The 25,393-nt window shown below is 41.0% G+C and overlaps 1 protein-coding gene across 8 annotated transcripts; it reads left to right on the forward strand.

The window, feature by feature from the left end:
* On the forward strand, positions 1-24,207 carry LOC103413615 (protein SEMI-ROLLED LEAF 2-like). 8 transcript variants are annotated; one of them, XM_070810089.1, is made up of 22 exons: positions 6-141; positions 339-658; positions 2,073-2,147; positions 10,902-11,017; positions 11,433-11,547; positions 11,648-11,776; positions 12,137-12,184; positions 18,428-18,618; positions 18,719-18,915; positions 19,026-19,318; positions 19,530-19,679; positions 19,858-20,286; positions 20,559-20,708; positions 21,455-21,542; positions 21,763-21,890; positions 22,024-22,071; positions 22,142-22,342; positions 22,449-22,589; positions 22,774-22,896; positions 23,024-23,260; positions 23,375-23,569; positions 23,807-23,924. In XM_070810089.1, exons 2-21 carry the CDS (start codon positions 512-514, stop codon positions 23,537-23,539), a joined length of 3,171 nt encoding a protein of 1,056 aa, XP_070666190.1. In that variant the 5' UTR covers positions 6-141; positions 339-511; the 3' UTR covers positions 23,540-23,569; positions 23,807-23,924. The 8 variants fall into 8 exon arrangements, with proteins under 8 accessions (XP_070666195.1, XP_028946412.2, XP_070666194.1 ...); XM_070810094.1 differs by lacking the exon at positions 22,024-22,071 and having other exon boundaries at positions 1-141; positions 21,455-21,530; positions 23,807-24,207; XM_029090580.2 differs by lacking the exon at positions 23,807-23,924 and having other exon boundaries at positions 23,375-23,768.
* Positions 24,208-25,393: the final 1,186 nt, after the last annotated feature.

Genomic DNA, 25,393 nt, shown 5'->3' on the forward strand with positions numbered 1-25,393 from the left:
AGGCTGGACGGATATTATTTGGAGTATAAATTCAAAAATTCAAAAACAGAAAAAGGGAAGGACACGTAAGAAATCGCGGTGGAATATGCTGGAATTCCGGTACATTTTCTGCATGGCATAAGGTGGATTTTCCAGCCTCAGGTCTCCTCCTGCTCTTTGAAGGCGTTCATCGCCACGATTCCATACAAAGCGATCGAATTTCGATGTGTATTTGCGATTTTGGAATATCCTTTTGCTTGAATTTGAAAACCCACATTGGAAAATTGTATTGGAGATTGAATTGTTCTTGAATTTTGAGGCTTTGATTGGATTTTTGAGATTTTGTTAATTGTTCACAGGCTGGTTTGTTCGATTTTAGAGGTACCCATCTCAGGTTCGAGCCTTTCTTTCCCTTCTCTGCACCCAAATTGTGAGGTTTTCCTCTCGTAGATTTGGAAGGGAAAGAAAGGCCAAGTTCTGAGGTGCCCATTTTTCCTGTTTGTGTCAAGTTGTATGTATCTTGTATTCAACAATGAGCGCTGTTTCGGGGGTGATTTCGCGCCAAGTTTTGCCTGCCTGTGGCAGCCTTTGCTTCTTCTGCCCAGCATTGCGAGCCAGGTCTAGACAGCCGGTTAAGAGATACAAGAAGCTCATTGCTGACATTTTCCCTCGTAACCAGGTTCGTTCTGCTCTCGTATTTTATCTACATGGGTTTTTGTTGCTTGCATTCGATTCGTTACTTGTTTCCTAAGATAGTTTTACCGTTTGTAAAGAGACTTGTGTGGATGATAATATATGACATCTCTATGTGCATTTTTGTGGGTTTGGAAAAGTGTTGATGTTATGGTAGATATGTAGTCCATTGCTGGATGATGGCATTCTGCTGTGAAAACGCAACCATTTGACATGACTATCAAAGTAATGATTCTTCCTAAGTGAACTAAAATTGAGAGGACAATTTTTTAACTTGCTACCATCCATTACATAGTCTAATCGAGTAGATTGAGTATTGAAGAATCGTCTGAATTGTCTGAGTTTTGACAATCCAAGTTCTTGAATCTTCTTGTCAAATAGAATCACTCCTCCAAACCATAAATTTTAACATGGTAACATCTAACCAGTACTTGAATTAATTGACAGTTACTTGCCCATCCATTTTGTATTTATAAGCCTACATATATATTTAATATGTTTTGTATGTCGACAAATATTGAGTTTATTATGGCTTTGAAAACTAAATGAAAAACTAGGTATCTGCTAGTGTTGGATGCCTTGTGAGGCTAATCTAGAGTTATGTAATATGCATCTTTGTCTAGTAAAATGAGTATTTCGTAACTTTAGAGCACTCATGTAAACAAACGTTGAAACTGATTATGACTATGGTAGCCAATTGAAAGCCCAGTTTCTCATATTGTTGTCTGCCATTCGAGGATGAAATGAGGCCTAGAAAGAACTGCTTATCGGTGTAGTAAGTTGTTTATGGCTCTAATTGAAAACAGAGCATTGTAATCGTTGTGTGCCATGTCGTTATTAACTGTAGGCCTTATGTATGATGTGTTGGCGGTGTTATGTTTTTATCTTCTTATGTACATCATGGTTTTTATTTTTCTTGAGAATTCAATTCTTATACAATGAGGTTCAGTTGGGTATACAAGAAAGAAATTGTAGGTTGCCTTTTCTTGATGCAACCAATGCCTTGTAGATGAATTTGTATGATTTATTTTCTGACAATAAAAGAATTTACTTGTTTCTCTGGTTAATAAATACTAGTTGATTAAACCTTTTTTTCCCATTCTTGTAGTTTTTATTCTACTCACCCAAGGGAGAATCCTGTCAGAACAGTCTGTAATAATGTATGTTTGTGTTACTCCCTTTTGGGTTTTTTTCCTGGTCAGAACACATGTTCTTTGATGGAAAATCCTGGTTAGACACCATCAAATTTAGTTTCTTTGCATCCCTTAAAAGTATGAAGTTTCCCTATTCTGGCTTTTCTGTGAAATATTGTTCTATTAATTTCTTAACATCAATGCAATCACTTTCTTAACGAATGTTGCATTATCAAGTTTCAGGACTTATTCTTTTCACTTTGACAGGAAGAAGGACCAAATGATCGGAAGATTGGAAAGTTGTGCGAATATGTTGCCAAGAATCCTTTGCGAATCCCAAAGGTATCAATTATATTCTGTAAATCCTAAAAATTTATTTTAACCTTATTTGAGGGATCCCAAACATAACCTTATCTGAGGGGCACCTTGTGCGGCGCACTCTGGAATTTATTTCGATGAACTGAACCATCTTATGTTTTAGTTCTTCATTCAAAGGTCATCCTTGCAAAACATTGGACAAAACCGCTACCACTAAGACATCTAGTTGTAGCCAAGAAAATAGACCAATATGATATTTCAAGAAAACACTAAATTGACACCACTTAATTGAGTGGTTAAGGGTTTCAGATTTAAGTGATTTTTGCAAGTACAATCTTGAGTGAAGACATAAAACAAGGTGAGCTGGATCATCAAAATACAAGGGGAGTGGATGTCCCTGAAATAACCTTATTTGAGGGATCCCTCAAGAAGCTCCCTCCATATATGTCCGTCATATATAACTTAACTCATGATACAACAACAACAACAACAACAAAGCCTTTTCCCACTAAGTGGGGTCGGCTATATGAATCCTAGAACGCCATTGCGCTCATTTGTGTCATGTCCTCCGTTAGATCCAAGTACTCAAGTCTTTTCTTAGGGTCTCTTCCAAAGTTTTCCTAGGTCTTCCTCTACTCCTTCGGCCCCGAACCTCTGTCCCGTAGTCACATTTTCGAACCGGAGCGTCAGTAGACCTTCTTTGCACATGTCCAAACCACCGGAACCGATTTTCTCTCATATTTCCTTCAATTTTGGCTACTCCTACTTTACCTCGGATAACCTAATTCCCAATCTTATCCTTTCTCGTGTGCCCATACATCCCACGAAGCATCCTCATCTCCGCTACACCCATTTTGTGTACGTTGATGCTTCACCGCCCAACATTCTGTGCCATACAACATCGTTGGCCTTATTGCCGTCCTATAAAATTTTCCCTTGAGCTTTAGTGGCCTACGACGGTCACACAACACGCCGGATGCACTCTTACACTTCATCCATCCAACTTGTATTCTATGGTTGAGATCTCCATCTAATTCTCCGTTCTCTTGCAAGATAGATCCTAGGTAGCGAAAACGGTCACTTTTTGTGATCTTCGCTAGATTGCTCCGGTCATTAGTGTGGATAAGTATATAAATGGATATAGATAGGAAAGCAAACACAAGATGTATGTGGTTCACCCAGATTGGCTACGTCCACGGAATAGAGGAGTTCTCATTAATTGTGAAGGGTTTACACAAGTACATAGGTTCAAGCTCTCCTTTAGTGAGTACAAGTGAATGATTTAGTACAAATGACATTAGGAAATATTGTGGGAGAATGATCTCGTAGCCACGAAACTTCTAAGTATCGGAGTGTGGTATCGTCTTGACTTGCCTTTATTTGTCTCATAGGTAGATGTGGCATCTTCTTTGGAAGTATTCTTCCTCCATCCAGGGGTGGTATCTGTAACTGGTGGAGATGCACATGGTAATGTATCAATTTCACTTGAAGCTTACTTGTAGTTTCATGCTTGGTCAAGCGAGATACAAACCATGTAGTAGGAGTCCCCCAAGTCGCCGAGCTGGGGGATCTGCTGAAAGAGGTGACAGACAAGGTAAGCAATCAGAGCTCCGGCTGATTGTTCACATTCTCCCTATCTTGCAGGCAGCATGAAGGATAAAGAGAAGAAAAATGAGGAGAGATGATATGGGATACTTTTGCTTTTGAAGAAGTAACTTTCCACAGGCTTATTCTTGAACTGGGCTGGAGGGTTTTCTGGTTTCCTCCAGAGTATAAGGCCGACTGAAGAATTTGAGGGTCAAAACAAGTCCATCAAATCTAGAGTACGTTCGACCCTGCTGATATGGGATACTTTTGCTTTTGATAGAGTAGTGGATGTATCGGCACGTGTGCTGTTACGCTTGTCTCCACATGCTTCCTTGTATCCTTCTCACTTGCCCTATCTGTTCCTCAGGCAGATGCAGTATCTTCCCTGGAAGCATAAGATGTTGAAGATGAGTACTCGAGAGCAATGCCAGGTAAGTAATCAGGTAAGGGGTTCCAGGCAGTCAGTTCCTGGCTGGAAGCTTGATTCCAAGTGCTGACTGATTGCTCTCTTTCTCCTTGTCTTGCAGGTAAGAACAAGGCCAAAGGAAAAGACAGGGAAAAAGCATGATATGGGATACTCTTGCTTTTAACCCTGATGATATGAGATATTCTTGCTCTAGTATAGCTTGTTTACAGAGGTATTATCGGGGGGGAAGAAAGCTGAATATTTCGAAAGGCTTTGTTGGGAGTGCCCTCTCAGATAAGAGAAAGGGTTGAGCATTTTTGCAGGTCTGCCTGTCCGTTAGGGATGGAAGTCGACATATATAGGAGTCTCCCTAACATCAAGTAATAATGCTATTCCTTTACCCTGCTTGGTTATAGCACGGTAGTGGGAGCTGCCAGCTTCACATGTTTTAACTCTGTCAGAGCACTTTGAAAAAGTGGTTTGTGGTATCTGGAAAGCTGATGTTGCGTGTGAAGATTACAGACCTGTCGGGGGTCTGGCTCTCGAGATTCGGAGAACGATGCCTCTTCGATTTTTGAGAAAGCAATCCTGCTGGGGGTCTGGCTCTCGAGATTCGGAGAGCGGTGTCTCTTCGATTTTTGAGAAAGTAATCATGTTGGGAGTCTGGCTCTCGAGATTCGGAGGGCCGTGCCTCTTCGATTTTGGAGCAAGCAATCTTGTTGGGAGTGTTTTCTCGAATGTGAGTAAAGGTTGGGCATGTTTGCTAGTCTACCTTGCCACGAAGCACAGAGGTTGACACACAGGGACTTTCCAATTATCCAGCAGTGGTACTGTTCCTTTACCCTCTCTTCGATTTTGAGAAAGTAATCATGTTGGGAGTCTGGCTCTCGAGATTCGGAGGGCGGTGCCTCTTCGATTTTGGAGCAAGCAATCTTGTTGGGAGTGTTTTCTCGAATGTGAGTAAAGGTTGGGCATGTTTGCTAGTCTACCTTGCCACGAAGCACAAAGGTTGACACACCGGGACTTTCCAATTATCCAGCAGTAGTACTGTTCCTTTACCCTCTCTTCGATTTTTGAGAAAGTAATCATGTTGGGAGTCTGGCTCTCGAGATTCGGAGGGCGGTGCCTCTTCGATTTTGGAGCAAGCAATCTTGTTAGGAGTGTTTTCTCGAATGTGAGTAAAGGTTGGGCATGTTTGCTAGTCTACCTTGCCACGAAGCACAGAGGTTGACACACCGGGACTTTCCAATTATCCAGCAGTGGTACTGTTCCTTTACCCTTGTGGGTAATAATATGGTAGCTAGACCTTCAAAATTTATGTGTCTAAACTTTGTTAGTGTTGTTTCTTTGCAATTCTTTTACCCTTCTTGGTCAGAGCGATGTAGTAGGAGCTGCAAGCTTCACGTGTCTCAACTTTGTCAGAGAACTTTGGCAAAGTTATCTGTGGTACCCATGAGCTACTGTTGCGTGTGGGAAGTGGGTGATTGAACAGTACGATTCATGTGCTTTCTACTTCGCCAGAAATCTTCGACAGAATGCCCATAATTTCCGCAAAGCTGAGTGTGCGTGTGACAGGTGCTGACAAGGCTGGAAAAGTAGGTGCCTCTTCGATTTCTGAAATCGGCCCTCGTGGTCTCTGATCAGCCCAGCTTTTGAGAAAGCAAGCCTCTTCGATTTCTGAGATCGGCCTTTGTGGTCTTTGAGCAGCCCAGCTTTTGAGAAAGCAAACACCTCTTCGATTTCTGAGATCGACCCTCGTGGTCTCTGAGCAGCCCAGCTTTTGAGAAAGCAAACGCCTCTTCGATTTCTGAGCAGGCGCCTCTTCGATTTCTGAAGCTTCGTCGAGTGCAGATTTTTATAGGGGCTGACATTAAGTTCCAAAGCACACTTGAATATCCACCAGTAGAAGCTCCATTCTTGCACTTCTAAGATCTTGATTTGTCCGACCTCTTCTCTCTTCAACACCTTTGAAAATGTCTGGCCCCTCCGACTGTCGTTTTGACTTGAACCTTGTTGAAGAGGCAGCCCCGCCTTCTCCAGACAACATATGGCGACCATCCTTCGTCTCCCCTACTGGTCCTCTTACCGTTGGGGATTCCGTGATGAAGAATGATATGACCGCTGCGGTAGTGGCCAGGAACCTTCTGACTCCCAAAGATAACAGACTACTTTCCAAACGGTCTGATGAGTTGTCTGTTAAGGATTCTCTGGCTCTCAGTGTTCAGTGTGCAGGTTCTGTGTCTAATATGGCCCAACGCCTATTTGCTCGAACCCGCCAAGTTGAATCATTGGCGGCTGAAGTGATGAGTCTCAAACAGGAGATTAGAGGGCTCAAGCATGAGAATAAACAGTTGCACCGGCTCGCACATGACTATGCTACAAACATGAAGAGGAAGCTTGACCAGATGAAGGAATCTGATGGTCAGGTTTTACTTGATCATCAGAGATTTGTGGGTTTGTTCCAAAGGCATTTATTGCCTTCGTCTTCTGGGGCTGTACCGCGTAATGAAACTCCAAATGATCAATCTCTGATGCCTCATCCTTCTAGGGTTTTGTCCAGTACTGAGGCTCCGAATGATCCCCCTCCGGTGCCTTCTCTTTCTGGGGCTCTACCGCCTGCTGAGACTTCTCCTAAGCAACCTTTGTGAAGGCTCCCTCTTGTTTGTTTATTTTGACTCAAGTATATGTACATATTTGTAACTTATAGGGGATATCAATAAATAAGCTTTCCTTCATTTCAACGTATTGTGTTAAATACACCAAAGCCTTCTTCGCTAAGTTCTTTGAATTTTCTTTTGTTGAAGCTTGTATGTCCAAGCTCTGTGAGTGGAGCATATAGGTTGAGGTAGTGTTCCCTTAATTTCCCGAGTGAGGAAAACTTCTCGGTTGGAGACTTGGAAAATCCAAGTCACTGAGTGGGATCGGCTATATGAATCTTAGAACGCCATTGTGTTCTGTCCTGTGTCATGTCCTCCGTTAGATCCAAGTACTCTAAGTCTTTTCTTAGGGTCTCTTCCAAAGTTTTCCTAGGTCTTCCTCTGCCCCTTCGGCCCTGAACCTCTGTCCCATAGTCGCATCTTCTAATCGGAGCATCAGTAGGCCTTCTTTGCACATGTCCAAACCACCGTAACCGATTTTCTCTCATCTTTCCTTCAATTTCGGCTACTCCTACTTTACCCCGGATATCCTCATTCCTAATCTTATCCTTTCTCGTGTGCCCACACATCCAACGAAGCATCCTCATCTCCGCTACACCCATTTTGTGTACGTGTTGATGCTTCACAGCCCAACATTCTGTGCCATACAGCATCGCCGGCCTTATTGCCGTTCTATAAAATTTTCCCTTGAGCTTCAGTGGCATACGACGGTCACACAACACGCCGGATGCACTCTTCCACTTCATCCATCCAGCTTGTATTCTATGGTTGAGATCTCCATCTAATTCTCCGTTCTTTTGCAAGATAGATCCTAGGTAACGAAAACGGTCGCTCTTTGGTATTTCTTGATCTCCGATCCTCACCCCTAACTCGTTTTGGCCTCCATTTGCACTGAACTTGCACTCCATATATTCTGTCTTTGATCGGCTTAGGCGAAGACCTTTAGATTCCAACACTTCTCTCCAAAGGTTAAGCTTTGCATTTACCCCTTCCTGAGTTTCATCTATCAACACTATATCGTCTGCGAAAAGCATACACCAAGGAATATCACCTTGAATATGTCCTGTTAACTCATCCATTACCAACGCAAAAAGGTAAGGACTTAAGGATGAGCCTTGATGTAATCCTACAGTTATGGGAAAGCTTTCGGTTTGTCCTTCATGAGTTCTTACGGCAGTCTTTGCTCCTTCATACATATCCTGTATAGCTTGGATATATGCTACTCATACTCCTTTCTTCTCTAAAATCCTCCAAAGAATGTCTCTTGGGACCCTATCATACGCTTTTTCCAAATCTATAAAGACCATGTGTAAATCCTTTTTCCCATCTCTATATCTTTCCATCAATCTTCGTAAGAGATAGATTGCCTCCATGGTTGAGCGCCCTGGCATGAACCCGAATTGGTTGTCCGAAACCCGTGTCTCTTGCCTCAATCTATGCTCAATGACTTTCTCCCAGAGCTTCATTGTATGACTCATTAGCTTAATTCCCCTATAGTTCATGCAATTTTGTACATCGCCCTTATTCTTGTAGATAGGCACCAAAGTGCTCATTCGCCACTCATTCGGCATCTTCTTCGTTTTCAAAATCCTATTGAAAAGGTCAGTGAGCCATGTTATACCTGTCTCTCCCAAAACTTTCCACACTTCGATTGGTATATCGTCTGGGCCTACTGCTTTTCTATGCTTCATCTTCTTCAAAGCTACACCCACTTCTTCCTTCCGGATTCTACGATAAAAAGAGTAGTTTCTACACTCTTCTGAGTTACTCAACTCCCCTAAAGAAGCACTCCTTTCATGTCCTTCATTGAAAAGATTATGAAAATAACCTTTCCATCTGTCTTTAACCGCGTTCTCTGTAGCAAGAACCTTTCCATCCTCATCCTTGATGCACCTCACTTGGTTTAGGTCCTTTGTCTTCTTTTCCCTTGCTCTAGCTAGTTTATAGATATCCAACTCTCCTTCTTTGGTATCTAGTCGCTTATACATATCGTCATAAGCCGCTAACTTAGCTTCTCTCACAGCTTTCTTCGCCTCTTGCTTCGCTTTTCTATACCTTTCACCATTTTCATCGGTCCTATCCTTGTATAAGGCTTTACAACATTCCTTCTTAGCCTTCACCTTTGCTTGTACCTCCTCATTCCACCACCAAGATTCCTTTTGGTGTGGGGCAAAGCCCTTGGACTCTCCTAATACCTCTTTTGCTACTTTTCGGATACAACTAGCCATGGAATCCCACATTTGGTTAGCTTCCCCCTCTCTATCCCACACACACTGGGTGATTACTTTCTCTTTGAAAATGGTTTGTTTTTCTTCTTTTAGATTCCACCATCTAGTCCTTGGGCACTTCCAAGTCTTGTTCTTTTTTCTCACTCTTTTGATATGTACATCCATCACCAACAAGCGATGTTGATTAGTCACGCTCTCTCCTGGTATAACTTTGCAATCCTTACAAGTTATACGATCCCCTTTCCTCATTAGAAGAAAATCTATTTGTGTTTTTGACGACCCACTCTTGTAGGTGATCACATGTTCTTCTCTCTTCTTAAAGAAGGTGTTGGCTAAGAAGAGATCATATGCCATTGCAAAATCCAAGATAGCTTCCCCATCCTCGTTTCTCTCCCCAAAACCATGGCCACCAAGAAAACCTCCATAGTTGCCTGTCTCCCTGCCCACGTGTCCATTTAAATCTCCTCCTATAAATAACTTCTCCGTCTGAGCAATTCCTTGCACCAAGTCTCCAAGGTCTTCCCAAAATTTCTCCTTCGAACTCGTATCCAACCCTACTTGAGGTGCGTACGCACTAATCACATTGATAAGTTCTTGTCCTATTACAATCTTGATTGCCATGATTCTATCTCCTACCCTCTTGACATCTACAACATCTTGTGTCAAGGTCTTGTCCACGATGATGCCAACACCGTTTCTCGTTCTATTTGTGCCCGAATACCATAGTTTAAACCCTGAGTTTTCTAGATCCTTTGCCTTACGACCAACCCACTTAGTTTCTTGTAGGCACATAATATTTATCCTTCTCCTCACCATAACTTCTACTACTTCCATAGATTTTCCCGTCAAGGTTCCTATATTCCACGTTCCTAAACGCATTTTGCTCTCTTGAACTCTACCCTTCTGTCCTAGCTTCTTCGCCCTTCCCAGTCTAATAGGATCAAAGTACTTCTTTTGTATGTCCCGTGTAAAGTTGATAGGAGCATATGCTCCCAAACAACTTTGAGTGGAGTCGTTCGAAAAGAAGTTTCTATAGCCCCCTTGCTCATTTAACACTGTATCCGGGTGCCGATGGAGATACAGCGACCCTTGCTCACTTATCACTGTGCTCAGGCCACACAGCGCGCCACTTACGGGTGACGCCCTAGCTTTAGCGCGATTTCGTTCTGGATTCATTTTCATAAGGATTCGACGTGATCATGGAGTGCCGGCTGTCGACTACCTGACGCCCTCCCCCTCCTCCTTTATCCGGGCTTGGGACCGGCAATGTAAGATAAACTTACACGGCGGAGTTATATAACTTAACTCATGATAAAAATAAAAAACAATTATCATCGTAACTCAATAGATAATTTGTTTAAAGAAGAGAGAAGGGAGAAAACACTGGGAAGTAAGTTGACCGAAAGAGTTGAGAGAAAATAATGGATGTAGTTATTAATAAGTCACAAACTACAAAATCTCAAACGTACATGTTTTTGTTCATTTGTCTATTCGCATTTGTTGGGGGCTATGTCATCATGTCAAAAATGCCTTGTTCACAATGATGTGAATTTCTGACCCTTCTAATAGGTTTCTCAAATCATTTCTGATATTGAATTTCAGCAATGGTTCAATCTTCTTATAGTTTTCTTAATTTTTCTGAATGGTGTTACCAATGGAATCAAACCTTTGCCTTGCACCATAAATATGTGATATGGTTCACTATGCGATTGTTGTCAATAAAAATTCAGCCTTCCTTGCTTCCTTTTTTCTACGAAGTGAAATGTCCTTTGAATTAAAGTATTTTGAAGGAGTAGCATTTTAGAGATTTTTGTGAAAATCAGTTTAAGAAAAAGTACCACATATGGACAATGTTAAATATTCTTTCTTTTCTGACCAAATTTGAATATTTTGGGAGCAGATCACAACTTATCTAGAGCAAAGGTGCTACAAGGAATTGAGGAACGAGAACTTTCGATCTGCAAAAATTGTCATGTGCATTTATAACAAATTGCTGATTTCTTGTAAGGAGCAAATGTGAGTTCATCCTTATCTAATTTTTTGTTCTATTATCTCTCTCTCTCCTCACACTTTTCAAATAGCAGTATTGACTGTTCAAAGAGAGTGCAAATTTTCTTTTATGATGGTCTCATTTGGGGCTTAGAGTTGAGCTCTAAGGTCTAAAACTATAAGCAACACTTTAAACCCTAGTATTTGCTCTTTTTGACTGTTAATTTGGACTATTGAGTTGGAATGATCTGTTTGAACATGAGGTCCTGATCCACATTCTGGCAACGTATAACATGGCATAAATCTACCAACAATAGACTCTCTCTCTCTCTCAAGCTCTCTGTTTATTTGTGCTTGTGGGTGTGTATATATAAAAAATATATAAATGCATATTTTTGTGTGGTTACATGGTTAATTTATATGTTCAGTGACATTTTCCTAGGCCTCTTTTTGCGAGTAGCTTACTCAGCATTATGCATACACTGTTGGATCAAACACGGCAAGATGAAATGCAAATTATAGGATGTCAGACTCTTTTTAACTTTGTAAATAATCAGGTTTGTAAATTACAAGATACAAAGCTTCACTTTTAATTTATCACCAGCCAGCTTGGCTAGAGAAAATTTCAAATTTAATCCGTCTCTCTGATTTTTGCAGACGGATGGAACTTATATGTTCAACTTAGAAGGCTTTATTCCAAAATTGTGTCAGATAGCTCAAGAGCCGGGGGAAGATGAAAGGGCAAGTAATCTACGTTCAGCTGCACTCCAAGCCCTTGCTTCAATGGTACTTTTTCATATTGTTTCTGTTATAAATTTAACACTACACCTTAGCATTAACTTCATGTCATGTTAAATGCATGTGAAATTCAAAATTCAAAAATGAAACATGCTATGGGAGATTCTTATTACACTTTGGTTCGATCTATCTTTCTTTTTTCCGTCTCCCCTTTTTCTTGAACTTAGCAAATTTGTCCCCTTTACCATGAATTGTGTCCTTTTCTGTATTCTTTGCCCGATGAAGCTCTTAAAAGTGAAATAAGATGATATCTCTGTTGGAAATATATGCTTGTCACAGCATGTTTTCTCAAAGTTCAGAATCTATATCCCTGATGCAAAACTGAGTTTCCTAAATTTTCTTTTGTAGGTTTGGTTTATGGGTGAGAACTCTCATATATCAGTCGAGTTCGATAACGTAAGTACATTTGAAGTTTCTTAAATCTTGTTCCAAACTTTCAAGTAATCTTTTGATAGTTCTAGAAGATAAATGTGAATATAATTTTTTGGATCAACCTCAACTATAAATTTATTATTTATGCTTTAAAATTTTGCACTTTTTGCATTAAATATAAAATATTAACACCTTCAAGACCTTTTGATAACCATTTCATTTTTTGTTGTTAGTTTTCACTTTTTGTGGTTGAGATATGAGGAAAGTTATGGGGAGAAAGAAGGGATGGAGAAGGGTGGTGGGAAGGTAGGGAAGAAATAAAGTACAACGAACGAAAACAAAATCTTATAGGGAGAACAACTTCAAATAGTTGTTGGTTTTTAGTTTTCATTTTGTGTATCTCCTCTTATACATTGATTGTACATCTCTCCCACCATCCTTCCTCCACTCTTCTGGATCCCCTCCTCTCCCCCATATATTTTCCCTATATCTCAAGTACAAAAAATTGAAACCTAAAACTAAAAACGAAATGGTTACGGAACGGGAAAGGATAAGATTAGGAATGAGGATATCCGGGGTAAAGTAGGAGTAGCCGAAATTGAAGGAAAGATGAGAGAAAATCGGTTACGGTGGTTTGGACATGTGCAAAGAAGGCCTACTGACGCTCCGATTAGAAGATGCGACTATGGGACAGAGGTTCATGGCCGAAGGGGTAGAGGAAGACCTAGGAAAACTTTGGAAGAGACTCTAAGAAAAGACTTAGAGTACTTGGATCTAACGAAGGATATGACACAGGATCGAGCACAATGGCGTTCTAAGATTCATATAGCCGATCCCACTCAGTGACTTGGATTTTCCAAGTCTCCAACCGAGAAGTTTTCCTCACTCGGGAAATTAAGGGAACACTACCCCAACCTACATGCTCCACTCAGAAAGCTTCAACATACAAGCTTCAACAAAAGAAAATTCAAAGAACTTAGCGAAGAAGGCTTTGGTGTATTTAACACAATACGTTGAAATGAAGGAAAGCTTATTTATTGATATCCCCGATAAGCTACAAATATGTACATATACATGAGTCAAAATAAACACACAAGAGGGAGCCTTCACAAAGGTTGCTTAGGAGAAGTCTCAGCAGTCGGTAGAGCCCCAGAAAGAGAAGGCACCCGAGGGGGATCATTTGGAGCCTCAGTACTGGACAGAACCCTAGAAGGAGGAGGCATCAGAGGTTGATCATTTGGAGCTTCATTACGCGGTACAGCCCCAGAAGACGAAGGCAATAAATGCCTTTGGAACAAACCCACAAATCTCTGATGATCAAGTAAAACCTGACCATCAGTTTCCTTCATCTGGTCAAGCTTCCTCTTCATGTTTGTAGCATAGTCATGTGCGAGCCGGTGCAACTGTTTATTCTCATGCTTGAGCCCCCTAATCTCCTGTTTGAGACTCATCACTTCAGCCGCCAATGATTCAACTTGGCGGGTTCGAGCAAATAGGCGTTGGGCCATATTAGACACAGAACCTGCACACTGAACACTGAGAGCCAGCGAATCCTTAACAGCTAACTCATCAGACCGTTTGGAAAGTAGTCTGTTATCTTTGGGAGTGAGAAGGTTCCTGGCCACCACCGCAGCGGTCATATCATTCTTCATCACGGAATCCCCAACGGTAAGAGGACCAATAGGGGAGACGAAGGATGGGCGCCATATGTTGTCTGGAGAAGGCGGGGCTGCCTCTTCAACAAGGTTCAAGTCAAAACGACGGTCGGAGGGGCCAGACATTTTCAAAGGTGTTGAAGAGAGAAGAGGTCGGACAAATCAAGATCTTAGAAGTGCAAGAATGAAGCTTCTACTGGTGGAGATTCAAGTGTGCTTTGGAACTTAATGCCAGCCCCTATAAAAATCTGCACTCGACGGAGCTTCAGAAATCGAAGAGGCGCCTGCTCAGAAATCGAAGAGGCGTTTGCTTTCTCAAAAGCTGGGCTGCTTAGAGATCACGAGGGTTGATCTCAGAAATCGAAGAGGCGTTTGCTTTCTCAAAAGTTGGGCTGCTCAAAGACCACGAAGGCCGATCTCAGAAATCGAAGAGGCGCTGGCTTTCTCAAAAGCTGGGCTCCCCAGAGACCACGAGGGCCGATCTCAGAAATCGAAGAGGCACCTACTTTTCCAGCCTTGTCAGCACCTGTCACACGCACACTCAGCTTTGCGGAAATTATGGGCATTCTGTCAAAGACTTCTGGGGAAGTAGAAAACACATGAATCTTACTGTTCAATCACCCACTTCCCACACGCAACAATAGCTCATGGGTACCACATATAACTTTGCCAAAGTTCTCTGCCAAAGTTGAGCACGTGAAGCTTGCAGCTCCCACTACATCGCTCTGACCAAGAAGGGTAAAAGAATAGCCAAGAAACAGCACTAACAAAGTTTAGACCCATAAATTTTGAAGGTCTAGCTACCATATTATTACCCACAAGGGTAAAGGAACAGTACCACTGCTGGATAATTGGAAAGTCCCTGTGTGTCAACCTCTGTGCTTCGTGGCAAGGTAGACTAGCAAACATGCCCAACCTTTACTCACATTCGAGAAAACACTCCCAATAAGATTGCTTGCTCCAAAATCGAAGAGGCACCGTCCTCCGAATCTCAAGAGCCAGACTCCCAACATGACTACTTTCTTAAAAATCGAAGAGAGGGTAAAGGAACAGTACCATTGCTGGATAATTGGAAAGTCCCTGTGTGTCAACCTCTGTGCTTCGTGGCAAGGTAGACTAGCAAACATGCCCAACCTTTACTCACATTCGAGAAAACACTCCCAACAAGATTGCTTGCTCCAAAATCGAAGAGGCACCGCCCTCCGAATCTCGAGAGCCAGACTCCCAACATGATTACTTTCTCAAAAATCGAAGAGACACTGCTCCCCGAATCTCGAGAGCCAGACCCCCAGCATGATTGCTTTCTCAAAAATCGATGAGGCATCGTTCTCCGAATCAATCGAAGAGGCGCTCGCTTTCTCAAAAGCTGGGCTGCTCAGAGACCACGAGGGCCGATCTCAGAATTCGAAGAGGCACCTACTTTTCTAGCCTTGTCAGCACCTGTCACACGCACACTCAGCTTTGCAGAAATTATGGGCATTCTGTCGAAGACTTCTGGTGAAGTAGAAAGCACATGAATCTTACTGTTCAATCACCCACTTCCCACACGCAACAATAGCTCATGGGTACCACAGATAACTTTGCCAAAGTTCTCTGCCAAAGTTGAGCACGTGAAGCTTGCAGCTCCCACTACATCGCTCTGACCAAGAAAGGTAAAAGAATAGCAAAGAAACAGCACTAACAAAGTTTAGACACATAAATTTTGAAGGTCTAGCTACCATATTATTACCCACAAGGGTAAAGGAACAGTACCACTGCTGGATAATTGGAAAGTCCCTGTGTGTCAACCTCTGTGCTTCGTGGCAAGGTAGACTAGCAAACATGCCCAACCTTTACTCACATTCGAGAAAACACTCCCAACAAGATTGCTTGCTCCAAAATCGAAAAGGCACCGTCCTCCGAATCTCGAGAGCCAGACTCCCAACATGACTACTTTCTCAAAATCGAAGAGAGGGTAAAGGAATAGTACCATTGCTGGATAATTGGAAAGTCCTGTGTGTCAACCTTTGTGCTTCGTGGCAAGGTAGACTAGCAAACATGCCCAACCTTTACTCACATTCGAGACAACACTCCCAACAAGATTGCATGCTCGAAAATCGAAGAGGCACCGCCCTCCGAATCTCGAGAGCCAGACTCCCAACATGATTACTGCCTCAAAAATCGAAGAGACACTGCTCTCCGAATCTCGAGAGTCAGACCCCCAGCATGATTGCTTTCTCAAAAATCGAAGAGGCATCGTTCTCCGAATCTCGAGAGCCAGATACCACAGACCACTTTTTCAAAGTGCTCTGACAGAGTTAAAACATGTGAAACTGGCAGCTCCCACTACCGTGCTATGACCAAGCAGGGTAAAGGAATAGCATTACTACTTGTTGTTAGGGAGACTCCTATATATGTCGACCTCCATCCCCAACGGACAGGCAGACCTGCAAAAATGCTCAACCCTTCATCATATCTGAGAGGGCACTCCCAACGAAGCCTTTCGAAATATTCAGCTTTCTTTCCCCCCGATAATACCTCTGCAAACAAGCTATACTAGAGCAAGAATATCTCATATCATTAGGGTTAAAAGCAAGAGTATCCCATATCATGCTTTTTCCCTGTCTTTTCTTTTGGCCTTGTTTTTACCTGCAAGACAAGGAGAAAGAGAGCAATCAGTCAGCACTTGGAATCAAGCTTCCAGCCAGGAACTGACTGCCTGGAACCCCTTACCTGATTACTTACCTGGCATTGCTCTCGAGTACTCATCTTCAACATCTTATGTTTCCAGGGAAGATTCCGCATCTGCTTGAGGAACAGATAGGGCAAGTGCGAAGGATACAAGGAAGCATGTGGAGACAAGCGTAACAGCACACGTGCCGATACATCCATTACTCTGTCAAAAGCAAAAGTATCCCATATCAGCAGGGTGGAACGTACTCTAGATTTGATGGACTTGTTTTGACCCTCAAATTCTTCAGTCGGTCTTATACTCTGGAGGAAACCAGAAAACCCTCCAGCTCAGTTCAAGAATAAGCCTGTGGAAAGTTACTTCTTCAAAAGCAAAAGTATCTCATATCATCTCTTCTCATTTTTCTTCTCTTTATCCTTCATGCTGCTGCAAGATGGGGAGAAGGTGAACAATCAGTCGGAGCTCTGATTGCTTACCTTGTCTGTCACCTCTTTCAGCAGACCCCCTAGCTCGGCGACTTGGGGGACTCCTACTACATGGTTTGTATCGCGCTTGACCAAGCCTGAAACTACAAGTAAGCTTCAAGTGAAATTGATACATTACCTTGTGCATCTCCACCAGTTAAAGATACCACCCCTGGATGGAGGAAGAGTACTTCCAGAGAAGATGCCACATCTACCTATGAGACAGATAAGGCAAGTCAAGACGACACCACACTCCGATACTTAGAAGTTTCGTGATTACGAGATCATTCTCCCACAATATTTCCTAATGTCATTTGTACTAAATCATTCACTTGTACTCACTAAAGGAGAGCTTGAACCTATGTACTTGTGTAAACCCTTCACAATTAATGAGAACTCTTCTATTCCGTGGACGTAGCCAATCTGGGTGAACCACGTACATCTTGTGTTTGCTTTCCTATCTCTATCCATTTATATACTTATCCACACTAATGACCGGAGCAATCTAGCGAAGATCACAAAAAGCGACCGTTTTCGCTACCTAGGATCTATCTTGCAAGAGAACGGAGAATTAGATGGAGATCTCAACCATAGAATACGAGCTGGATGGAAAGAGTGCATCCGGCGTGTTGTGTGACCGTCGTAGGCCACTGAAGCTCAAGGGAAAATTTTATAGGACGGCAATAAGGCCAGCGATGTTGTATGGCACAGAATGTTGGGTGGTGAAGCATCAACACGTACACAAAATGGGTGTAGCGGAGATGAGGATGCTTCGTGGGATGTGTGGGCACACGAGAAAGGATAAGATTGGGAATGAGGATATCCGAGGTAAAGTAGGAGTAGCCGAAATTGTAGGAAAGATGAGAGAAAATCGGCTCCGGTGATTTGGACATGTGCAAAGAAGCCCGACTGACGCTCCGGTTCGAAGATGTGACTACGGGACAGAGGTTCAGGGCCGAAGGGGTAGAGGAAGACCTAGGAAAACTTTGGAAGAGACTCTAAGAAAAGACTTAGAGTACTTGGATCTAACGGAGGACATGACACAAAACCGAGCGCAATGGCGTTCTAGGATTCATATAGCCGACCCCACTTAGTGGGAAAAGGCTTTGTTGTTGTTGTTGTTGTTTGTATCTTTCAGATGGTTAAAATTTTCTAGCTGCTAGAATTTTTTATTTTTTTTATAATTATTAACTTATGAGTTATGACTAGCCTAAGGCTCCATTTTGATTGCCAATATTAAATCTGAGGGATTGTCAACTTTGACTACCCATTTCAGTTAATGTTACAGGTTGAATTGATTGAATATATGATAACATTGTGAAAAAAAAAAAAAATGGTTACAGGTTGAATTGGTTCTTCAGTTTTATGATTGTGTTACTCGTCACTCATTTACTTCTCGAAGTCATTCTTATGAAGCAGCTAGAACGAATGCTACCTAAACCTCTTGACATTGGTCTTTTTCCATATTAATATACAGATTGTTGTAGTTGTCTTGGAAAATTATGGTGGCTTAAATAAAACTTCAGAGAACCTTGAAGGTTCTAAGAATCGGTGGGTGCAGGAACTGCAAAGTAATGAGGGTCATGTTTCTTCTTCCCCAGATGTCGTCATCAGGCTTACATCTTGGAGCACCCTAGTGGATGACAAAGGCAATCTAAATGTGACAGTGTACGTCTCTGTTGGCATGAGATTTTGTCAACAGCTTTACATTGTTTTGTCAATAGACCAATTCATTTCAATTATTAATGTTTGTTTTATTATCCTATAGGGAAGATGCCAAGAACCCCTGCTTTTGGTCCAGGGTTTGCCTGCACAACATGGCCAAGCTAGCCAAGGAGGCCACAACAATAAGGCGTGTCCTGGAATCTTTGTTCCGTTACTTCGACACTGGGAACTTATGGTCTCCCAAATATGGTCTTGCTATCCCAGTCCTCAAGGATATACAAGTTTTAATGGATGATTGTGGTATTTAAATTTATCTTTTGTATACTTCATCTTTAGGTCCTATTAGATGTTTCAACCACAAATGCTCTTCTATTGATAGACTTATTCAGCCTTTCGGTCTTTGGTTGCAGGGCAAAGTACACATGTTTTGCTTTCCATCTTAATCAAGCATCTGGATCACAAAAATGTCCTCAAACAACCCAACATGCAGGTCGACATAGTGGAGGTCACCGCCTCTCTTTCTCAACTTGCCAAGGTTGAGCCCTCTGTGGCAATAATTGGTGCAGTAAGTGATGCCATGAGGCATTTGAGGAAGAGCATTCACTGCTCGCTTGATGATGCTAATCTAGGAACAGATGTAATAAAATGGAACAGAAGCTTTAGAGAAGCGGTGGATAAGTGCCTTGTACAGTTATCATATAAGGTGGTACTCTTCTATAACAGTCACTGAATTAACTTTGTGCCTAAAATTCCACCATCACGAAATTTTCTGAGCTATAATTGCTTCTTGTAATGTTAATTCTTATCATAGCAAATAGTTTAGTAAGTCATAAGTTTCCATAGGTTCAGATACCAATTTTTATTGTTAGTGACTCCGTCACCAGTACAACAACTAAGCTGTCATTCTTTAACAGGTTGGAGAACCAGGACCAATCCTTGATGCAATGGCTGTTATGTTGGAGAATATCTCAACCATAACAGTTATAGCCAGAACTACAATTTCTGCTGTTTATCGTACTGCTCAAATTGTAGCTTCTTTGCCAAATTTGTCCTATCAAAACAAGGTGAGTAATTTACTTATGGTCGTGTACTTATTTGAAATTTTGAGATTCTTTCGGTCTTATTTGTCCTATCAAAACAAGGCAAGCAATTTACTTATGGTATCGTACTTGTTTCAAAATTTTGAGATTCTTAGAGTCATGTACAGAATTTTTAATTATTTGCCTTGTGCACTTTCGTTAGGCTTTTCCTGAGGCATTGATTCATCAACTACTCCCAGCTATGGTCCATCCTGACCATGAAACACGTGTTGGAGCCCATCGCATCTTTTCCGTTGTTCTTGTTCCATCTTCAGTTTGCCCTAGTCGCTCCTTACCTAATGCTGAGTCAAAAAAGGCATTGAATTTTCCCAGGACACTCTCAAGAACTGTATCTGTCTTTTCTTCTTCAGCTGCCCTATTTGAGAAGCTAAAGAGAGAGAAAATTTCTTCACGAGATAGTATCTGTGAAGAGGACAATGAAAATTCTGTTGCTGATGGGGAACAAGGAGACACCAATAGTGGGATTCTGAGCAGATTGAGGTCTTCTTATAGTCGGACGTATAGCATGAAAAGTTCTCCTGCACCTTCAGCAATAAATGAAAATTCCGTCAACAATTCGATTAAGGAACCTGTGAGTTTTAACAGTTTGAAACCTCTTCTCCTCATTGCTCCCTTTTATTTTTTATTTGCAAGATGCAGCGTGGGGGTGCAGCCATATGGATCTTTCTGCCTCAATGTGTTTGTCTCCATCATGTGCAGGAGGGGGCTGTACATGAGGGAGAGGATGTTAGCTTGATATACATTGTTGGCACATTCCATAAAAAATTAGACTTTTGGAGTTCAATAGTTGTCTAACAACGTTGATTTGATTGTGAATAGCTGTTTTTATTTGTTAAACCTCAGGAAGCTGATTCCCTCAGATTGAGCAACCACCAGATAACTCTCTTGCTTTTATCAATTTGGGTGCAATCCATCTCTCCTGGGAACATGCCTGAAAACTATGAAGCAATTGCTCACACACATAGCCTCGTGGTACTTTTTTCTTGGGCCAAGGTAATTGCTTGAGTGATGTTGCTTGATGAGTCTTTTCTATTATATATGCTGGTGATGTTTTTTTAATAGTTTCTATTCTTTATGATGGCATTTTCATTTTAATGGCATCCGAATGATGATAGCATGTTTGCATGATAAATTGCATCACTTCGTGTTATTGCTTAATATTTAGCTAGAGCGATAGTTAACATGTTACATGAATTTAGTTCATTTCCAGTTTTCTTCTTCTTCAGAGTGTATTTAGTGGATTGTTTAACATCGTAGTCATCACTTTTTTTTTAATCCTGGAAGGAATTGAGGCACAAGTAAAGGTTGATCAATCTTCCCTATGAATTCCAACTGTATGCCCGGGAACCTCAGACAATTAGTTATTATGTAATTGCACTAGAATGAAAATGAAAACTGATAACATAATTTCTAAGATTCGCTCAAAATCCATCCTAGATCATTGCTCATTTGAAGCTCAAGACTTTGTCTTAATCTTCCGTAACTGGTACTAACTGCTTTATAAGCTTCTTAGCTCACTTCCCACCTCCTATGTCATTGTAATTTTGAGGGTACTGTCAGCATGGGAAAACTCTGACTCTAAAGTATATGGAGAATTCAGAATTTTAAAGAGACGACTTGGAGAATTTTTTCCCGTTCTATTCTCAGATAATGGCACTATTATTTTGTCATTCCTTCATCTTTGTTGCTTCTATATTCATGTTTTCTCTCTTCTTATTGTTGTTTATCTTTTGTTGTAGAATTCCAGAATTGAGGTTCTTGTTCGAAGTTTTCAGCTAGCATTTTCCTTGCGGAACATATCTCTTAATGAAGGAGGTGAGCCCCGCAGTAAGTCCAAACCAATGAGCATGCATAATGCATATGCTCTATGCTTGCGTTTTCATTTATGATGATAAGATATAATTGTTCGTTAATTCATTTGCTAATGTTAAATATTAGTTAGAGAAGAAAACATGAGAAAGTAAAACATTGGTTAAGTAATAGACTGGATAGTCAATAATTTATTTGTTAGGATGTCATAACAAGCTCTTTCCCTCTATCTTTTCAGGTGTGCTGCCACCATCGCGTCGCAGGTCCCTCTTTACCCTGGCAACTTCAATGATTCTCTTTCTATCAAAAGCATACAATATTGTTTCTCTTGTTCGTAGAGCCAATGCAGTACTTGTGGATAAAATAGTAAGTTGCTTTTTCAGGTGAAGTTTCACATAGGTTGCCTCGTTAATTTCCTGTGGTCTCATAAGCTCCAAATTATCTTTAATAACTACTTGCTTATGTATGCGACATTTTGCTTAAACTTATCAATTCTAAGGACATGAAAGACGCGAAGAAAGTGAACCATATACCGGCATCTTTTTATGTGAGATTTCCATAATCAAACTTCTCTATCAAACATAAAATAGCTTTGACACCTTTATACGCTTAATCAGGTTGATCCATTCCTGCGTTTGGTTGAAGATCGCAAGTTACAGGCTGTTAAGACTGGACCGGACCATCCCAGACATCTTTATGGATCTGAAGAAGATGATCGTCTGGCATTAAAATCTCTGTCAGAGATAAATATTACTGAAGAGCAAACTAAGGAATTCTTTGCTTCTGAAGTTGTGAAGAGCTTGGAAAGATTGTTAGATGTACGCTTTTATACCGATTGTTTAAGTGTTTTGGACTTTTCATAGTGCAGGAAAAGAAATCATTTGTGTTATACCATGGATTATGAGTAGCGAGCTATTTATGCAGGCCGAATTGTCTACTATAAGGGAGGAGCTACTCAGTGAATTCTTACCTGATGATGTATGTCCACTGGGAGCCCAGTTGTGTATGGATGCGCCGCAAAAGTTATATCAGGTTGATTCCCGAGACAGTAAATCTATGAAGGAGGTAAGTACCCTTCATAGCTTTCACTTTTGTTTTTGTTTTTTGGTTGTGTGGGGGTGTAGCAACTAAAACATAAGCGTTGAGAGGGAAGAAACGGGGGTATTTATCACCATGCCACAGTTAGAGGTGGTCAGCATCAAGTTTTCTCTTAATGCTCAGGACTCAAGGTTTTATTCTTGTAACGCAGGATGCTCCAATATTTTCATTGGATGATGATTCCTTTCCAGGTTCATTTGATAGCCAAAAGAACAACTTAGATTTTTCTGCAGATTCTCCCAATCTTCTGAGCGTCAATCAATTTATTGAATCTGTACGTTAGCCATTGCATGTTCTGTATTTAGTTTTATTGCTTTTAAAAAAATAGTCTTCTGTTGTTTGTTCACATGCAAGATTCAGAGAGAGAAGTGTTCACCATTACAATGTTTTTATGTGCTCAGGTTCTGGAGACAGCACATCAAGTTGGAAGACTGTCGGTCTCTAATGCACCTGATGTGCCATACAAGGAAATGGCCGGGCACTGTGAGGCACTCCTGATAGGAAAGCAGCAGAAGATGTCGAATTTGATGAGCTCCCAACAGAAGCAGGAGTATTTGATGAACCAGTCTTTACAAAATCATAACGATGATGCGAAATGGATAACATCTGGTTTCCATGCTGACTTCGGCTCATATAGGGTACTGCTTTCTGGCTTTAACCAAAATTAGGCATACTTAGTACTGTACAAGTACCATGCACACACTCTGGCTGGCATTTTAAATCTAAAGTTGTGAACTTGAATGACAATACAGAGCGGAAATCCATTTGCTGATGACACTGCCACTTCATACAATCCTCCCCCAACCGCAGGCCATGCCTCAGTGATGTGTGTAAACGAATACCAGCATCATCCCCACTCTTTCAGACTACCGGCGTCGAGTCCATATGATAACTTCCTAAAAGCTGCAGGTTGCTGATTCTATACAAGTGATGAAAGAAAATTATTGGTTAGTGAATTTAAGAAGCTCAAGGGATACCAGCTTTAACTATTTATTTTTACTTTTAGCTTCTAACTTTTTCATTTTAGGCCCTGTAATTTCATTTCCAATTCTTTGTAATTTCATTTCCAATTCTTTCATTCTTTTCCTTTTTCCAATTACACTAATTCAATGTATTTGATGTATAAAAGTTAAAAATTATTTGTCACTTTTAATTGTTACTGTGGAGCTTCATGTGAATTGCAGGTTTCACTAGGGTGTTTGATTTGGAACATCTGCCATTTTCTTACCAGAAGCTGTGAGGCAAACATAACAAGCTATTGAAAGGATGTTTGTTATGCAAGATTGGCTCGAATTGGACTAATTTTACAGATTGAGCTGGATATGCTTATCTTGGACTTAATCATATCCTATATTTGGTGTGCATCAAGACTAAGGGGGTAGGATAATATTTTATAGTGCTATTTTATGTTTGGGGTAGAGATGAATTGGTGTGGATGGAAATGTAAATTACTTTCGAAGTCGTGTCTTTATATAGTGTCAAGTTTGAGCTTGAAGGTGATTCATTAGTCGTTTGACTTGTTATCTCACTCATTAAAACATATAGTCGTTTGACTTTGGAAGACATGAAGGGCATCTTAACCTTATTAAGAGTCTCCTTTAAGGTATCTTGGCCACATCGGATTTCATGGCATGTGACGGAGCCACGATTGTAGGAATTTTCATCCTGTCGTTGATGCTGCAGGTTAAGTCCTTATTTATCCTTGCTAGGCTAATCCCTCTTTGAGGCCTTGTTAGGTCAGGTGGGGTTTGGGCTTTGTAAGCCATCTGATGATTTAAATGGCTGGGTAGGATCATGAGTGTCTAAATGTTTCCATGGAAAATGCTAGGTGTAATTTTTTTTTTTTTAATACAACGATATATTTTACATTAAGGGGAGATGAGAGTTAAGCCACATAATGGTTGGTATCGAATTCGCCATCTAGGAGATTCGAACTTAAAACATCTCACTTATAAATGAAAATGAATACTACAAGACCGTAATAGTAAATGGCTGAAAAATGGTAGTTTCATAGACTTCTTAAAAAAATGTCTTATCCTTAAGCATCCAGATTTACAAGTGTATGAATCTGTGAAGCTTATGGCCCTGTAGCCATATATTGTCGCTAGAACGAGTATAAAGACTTATTATATATATACATGCGCCGACACATACACGACGCTAAGTATTTCTGTTAGTACAAAACAACCATTCACAACATTTAGAGGGAGTATTTTAATCTAGGTCCAAAAAATGGACCCGGCTTCTCTGCCTTCCCACTTCCCGTACACTCTCATCCCCTCCTATTTTGTGCAGTCACGGTTAAGCCACATCAACATTTTATATTGATTTTTTTATAGAGATAATAAGACAAAAAGCAATAGTAATTTAAAATGTTAACGTGGCTTAACCGTGACCGCACAAATAGAAAGGGATGAGAGTGTACGGGAAGTGGGAGGGCAGAGAAGCCAGGTCCCAAAAAAATTGAACTATTATTTGTAGATGTGATAGGCTACTTATAAATAGTTTACTTACAAGAAGGGTAATTGCAGCACCTAAAATTGAAGGAATTTTTTTTTGTTTTTTTGTTTAGTTAATTTATTTTAAATTTTATGCGCAATGTTGATAGAATTCAAACAAAGACTTTACAGTGCACGTCTTGAGTTCGATTCCTGGCGCTGGTGAATCCCACGATGGTGGCTAAGGGGAGGCTAAAATGTCTCTGTGCTTCCCGACTTTCAAAATGGTGAGTTGCCGTAACAAAACTTCTAGTTTGTCCCTTTTTTATTTAA

This window comes from Malus domestica, chromosome 12 (genome assembly GCF_042453785.1).
Source record: "Malus domestica chromosome 12, GDT2T_hap1".
NCBI classification, from domain to species: Eukaryota; Viridiplantae; Streptophyta; class Magnoliopsida; order Rosales; family Rosaceae; genus Malus; species Malus domestica.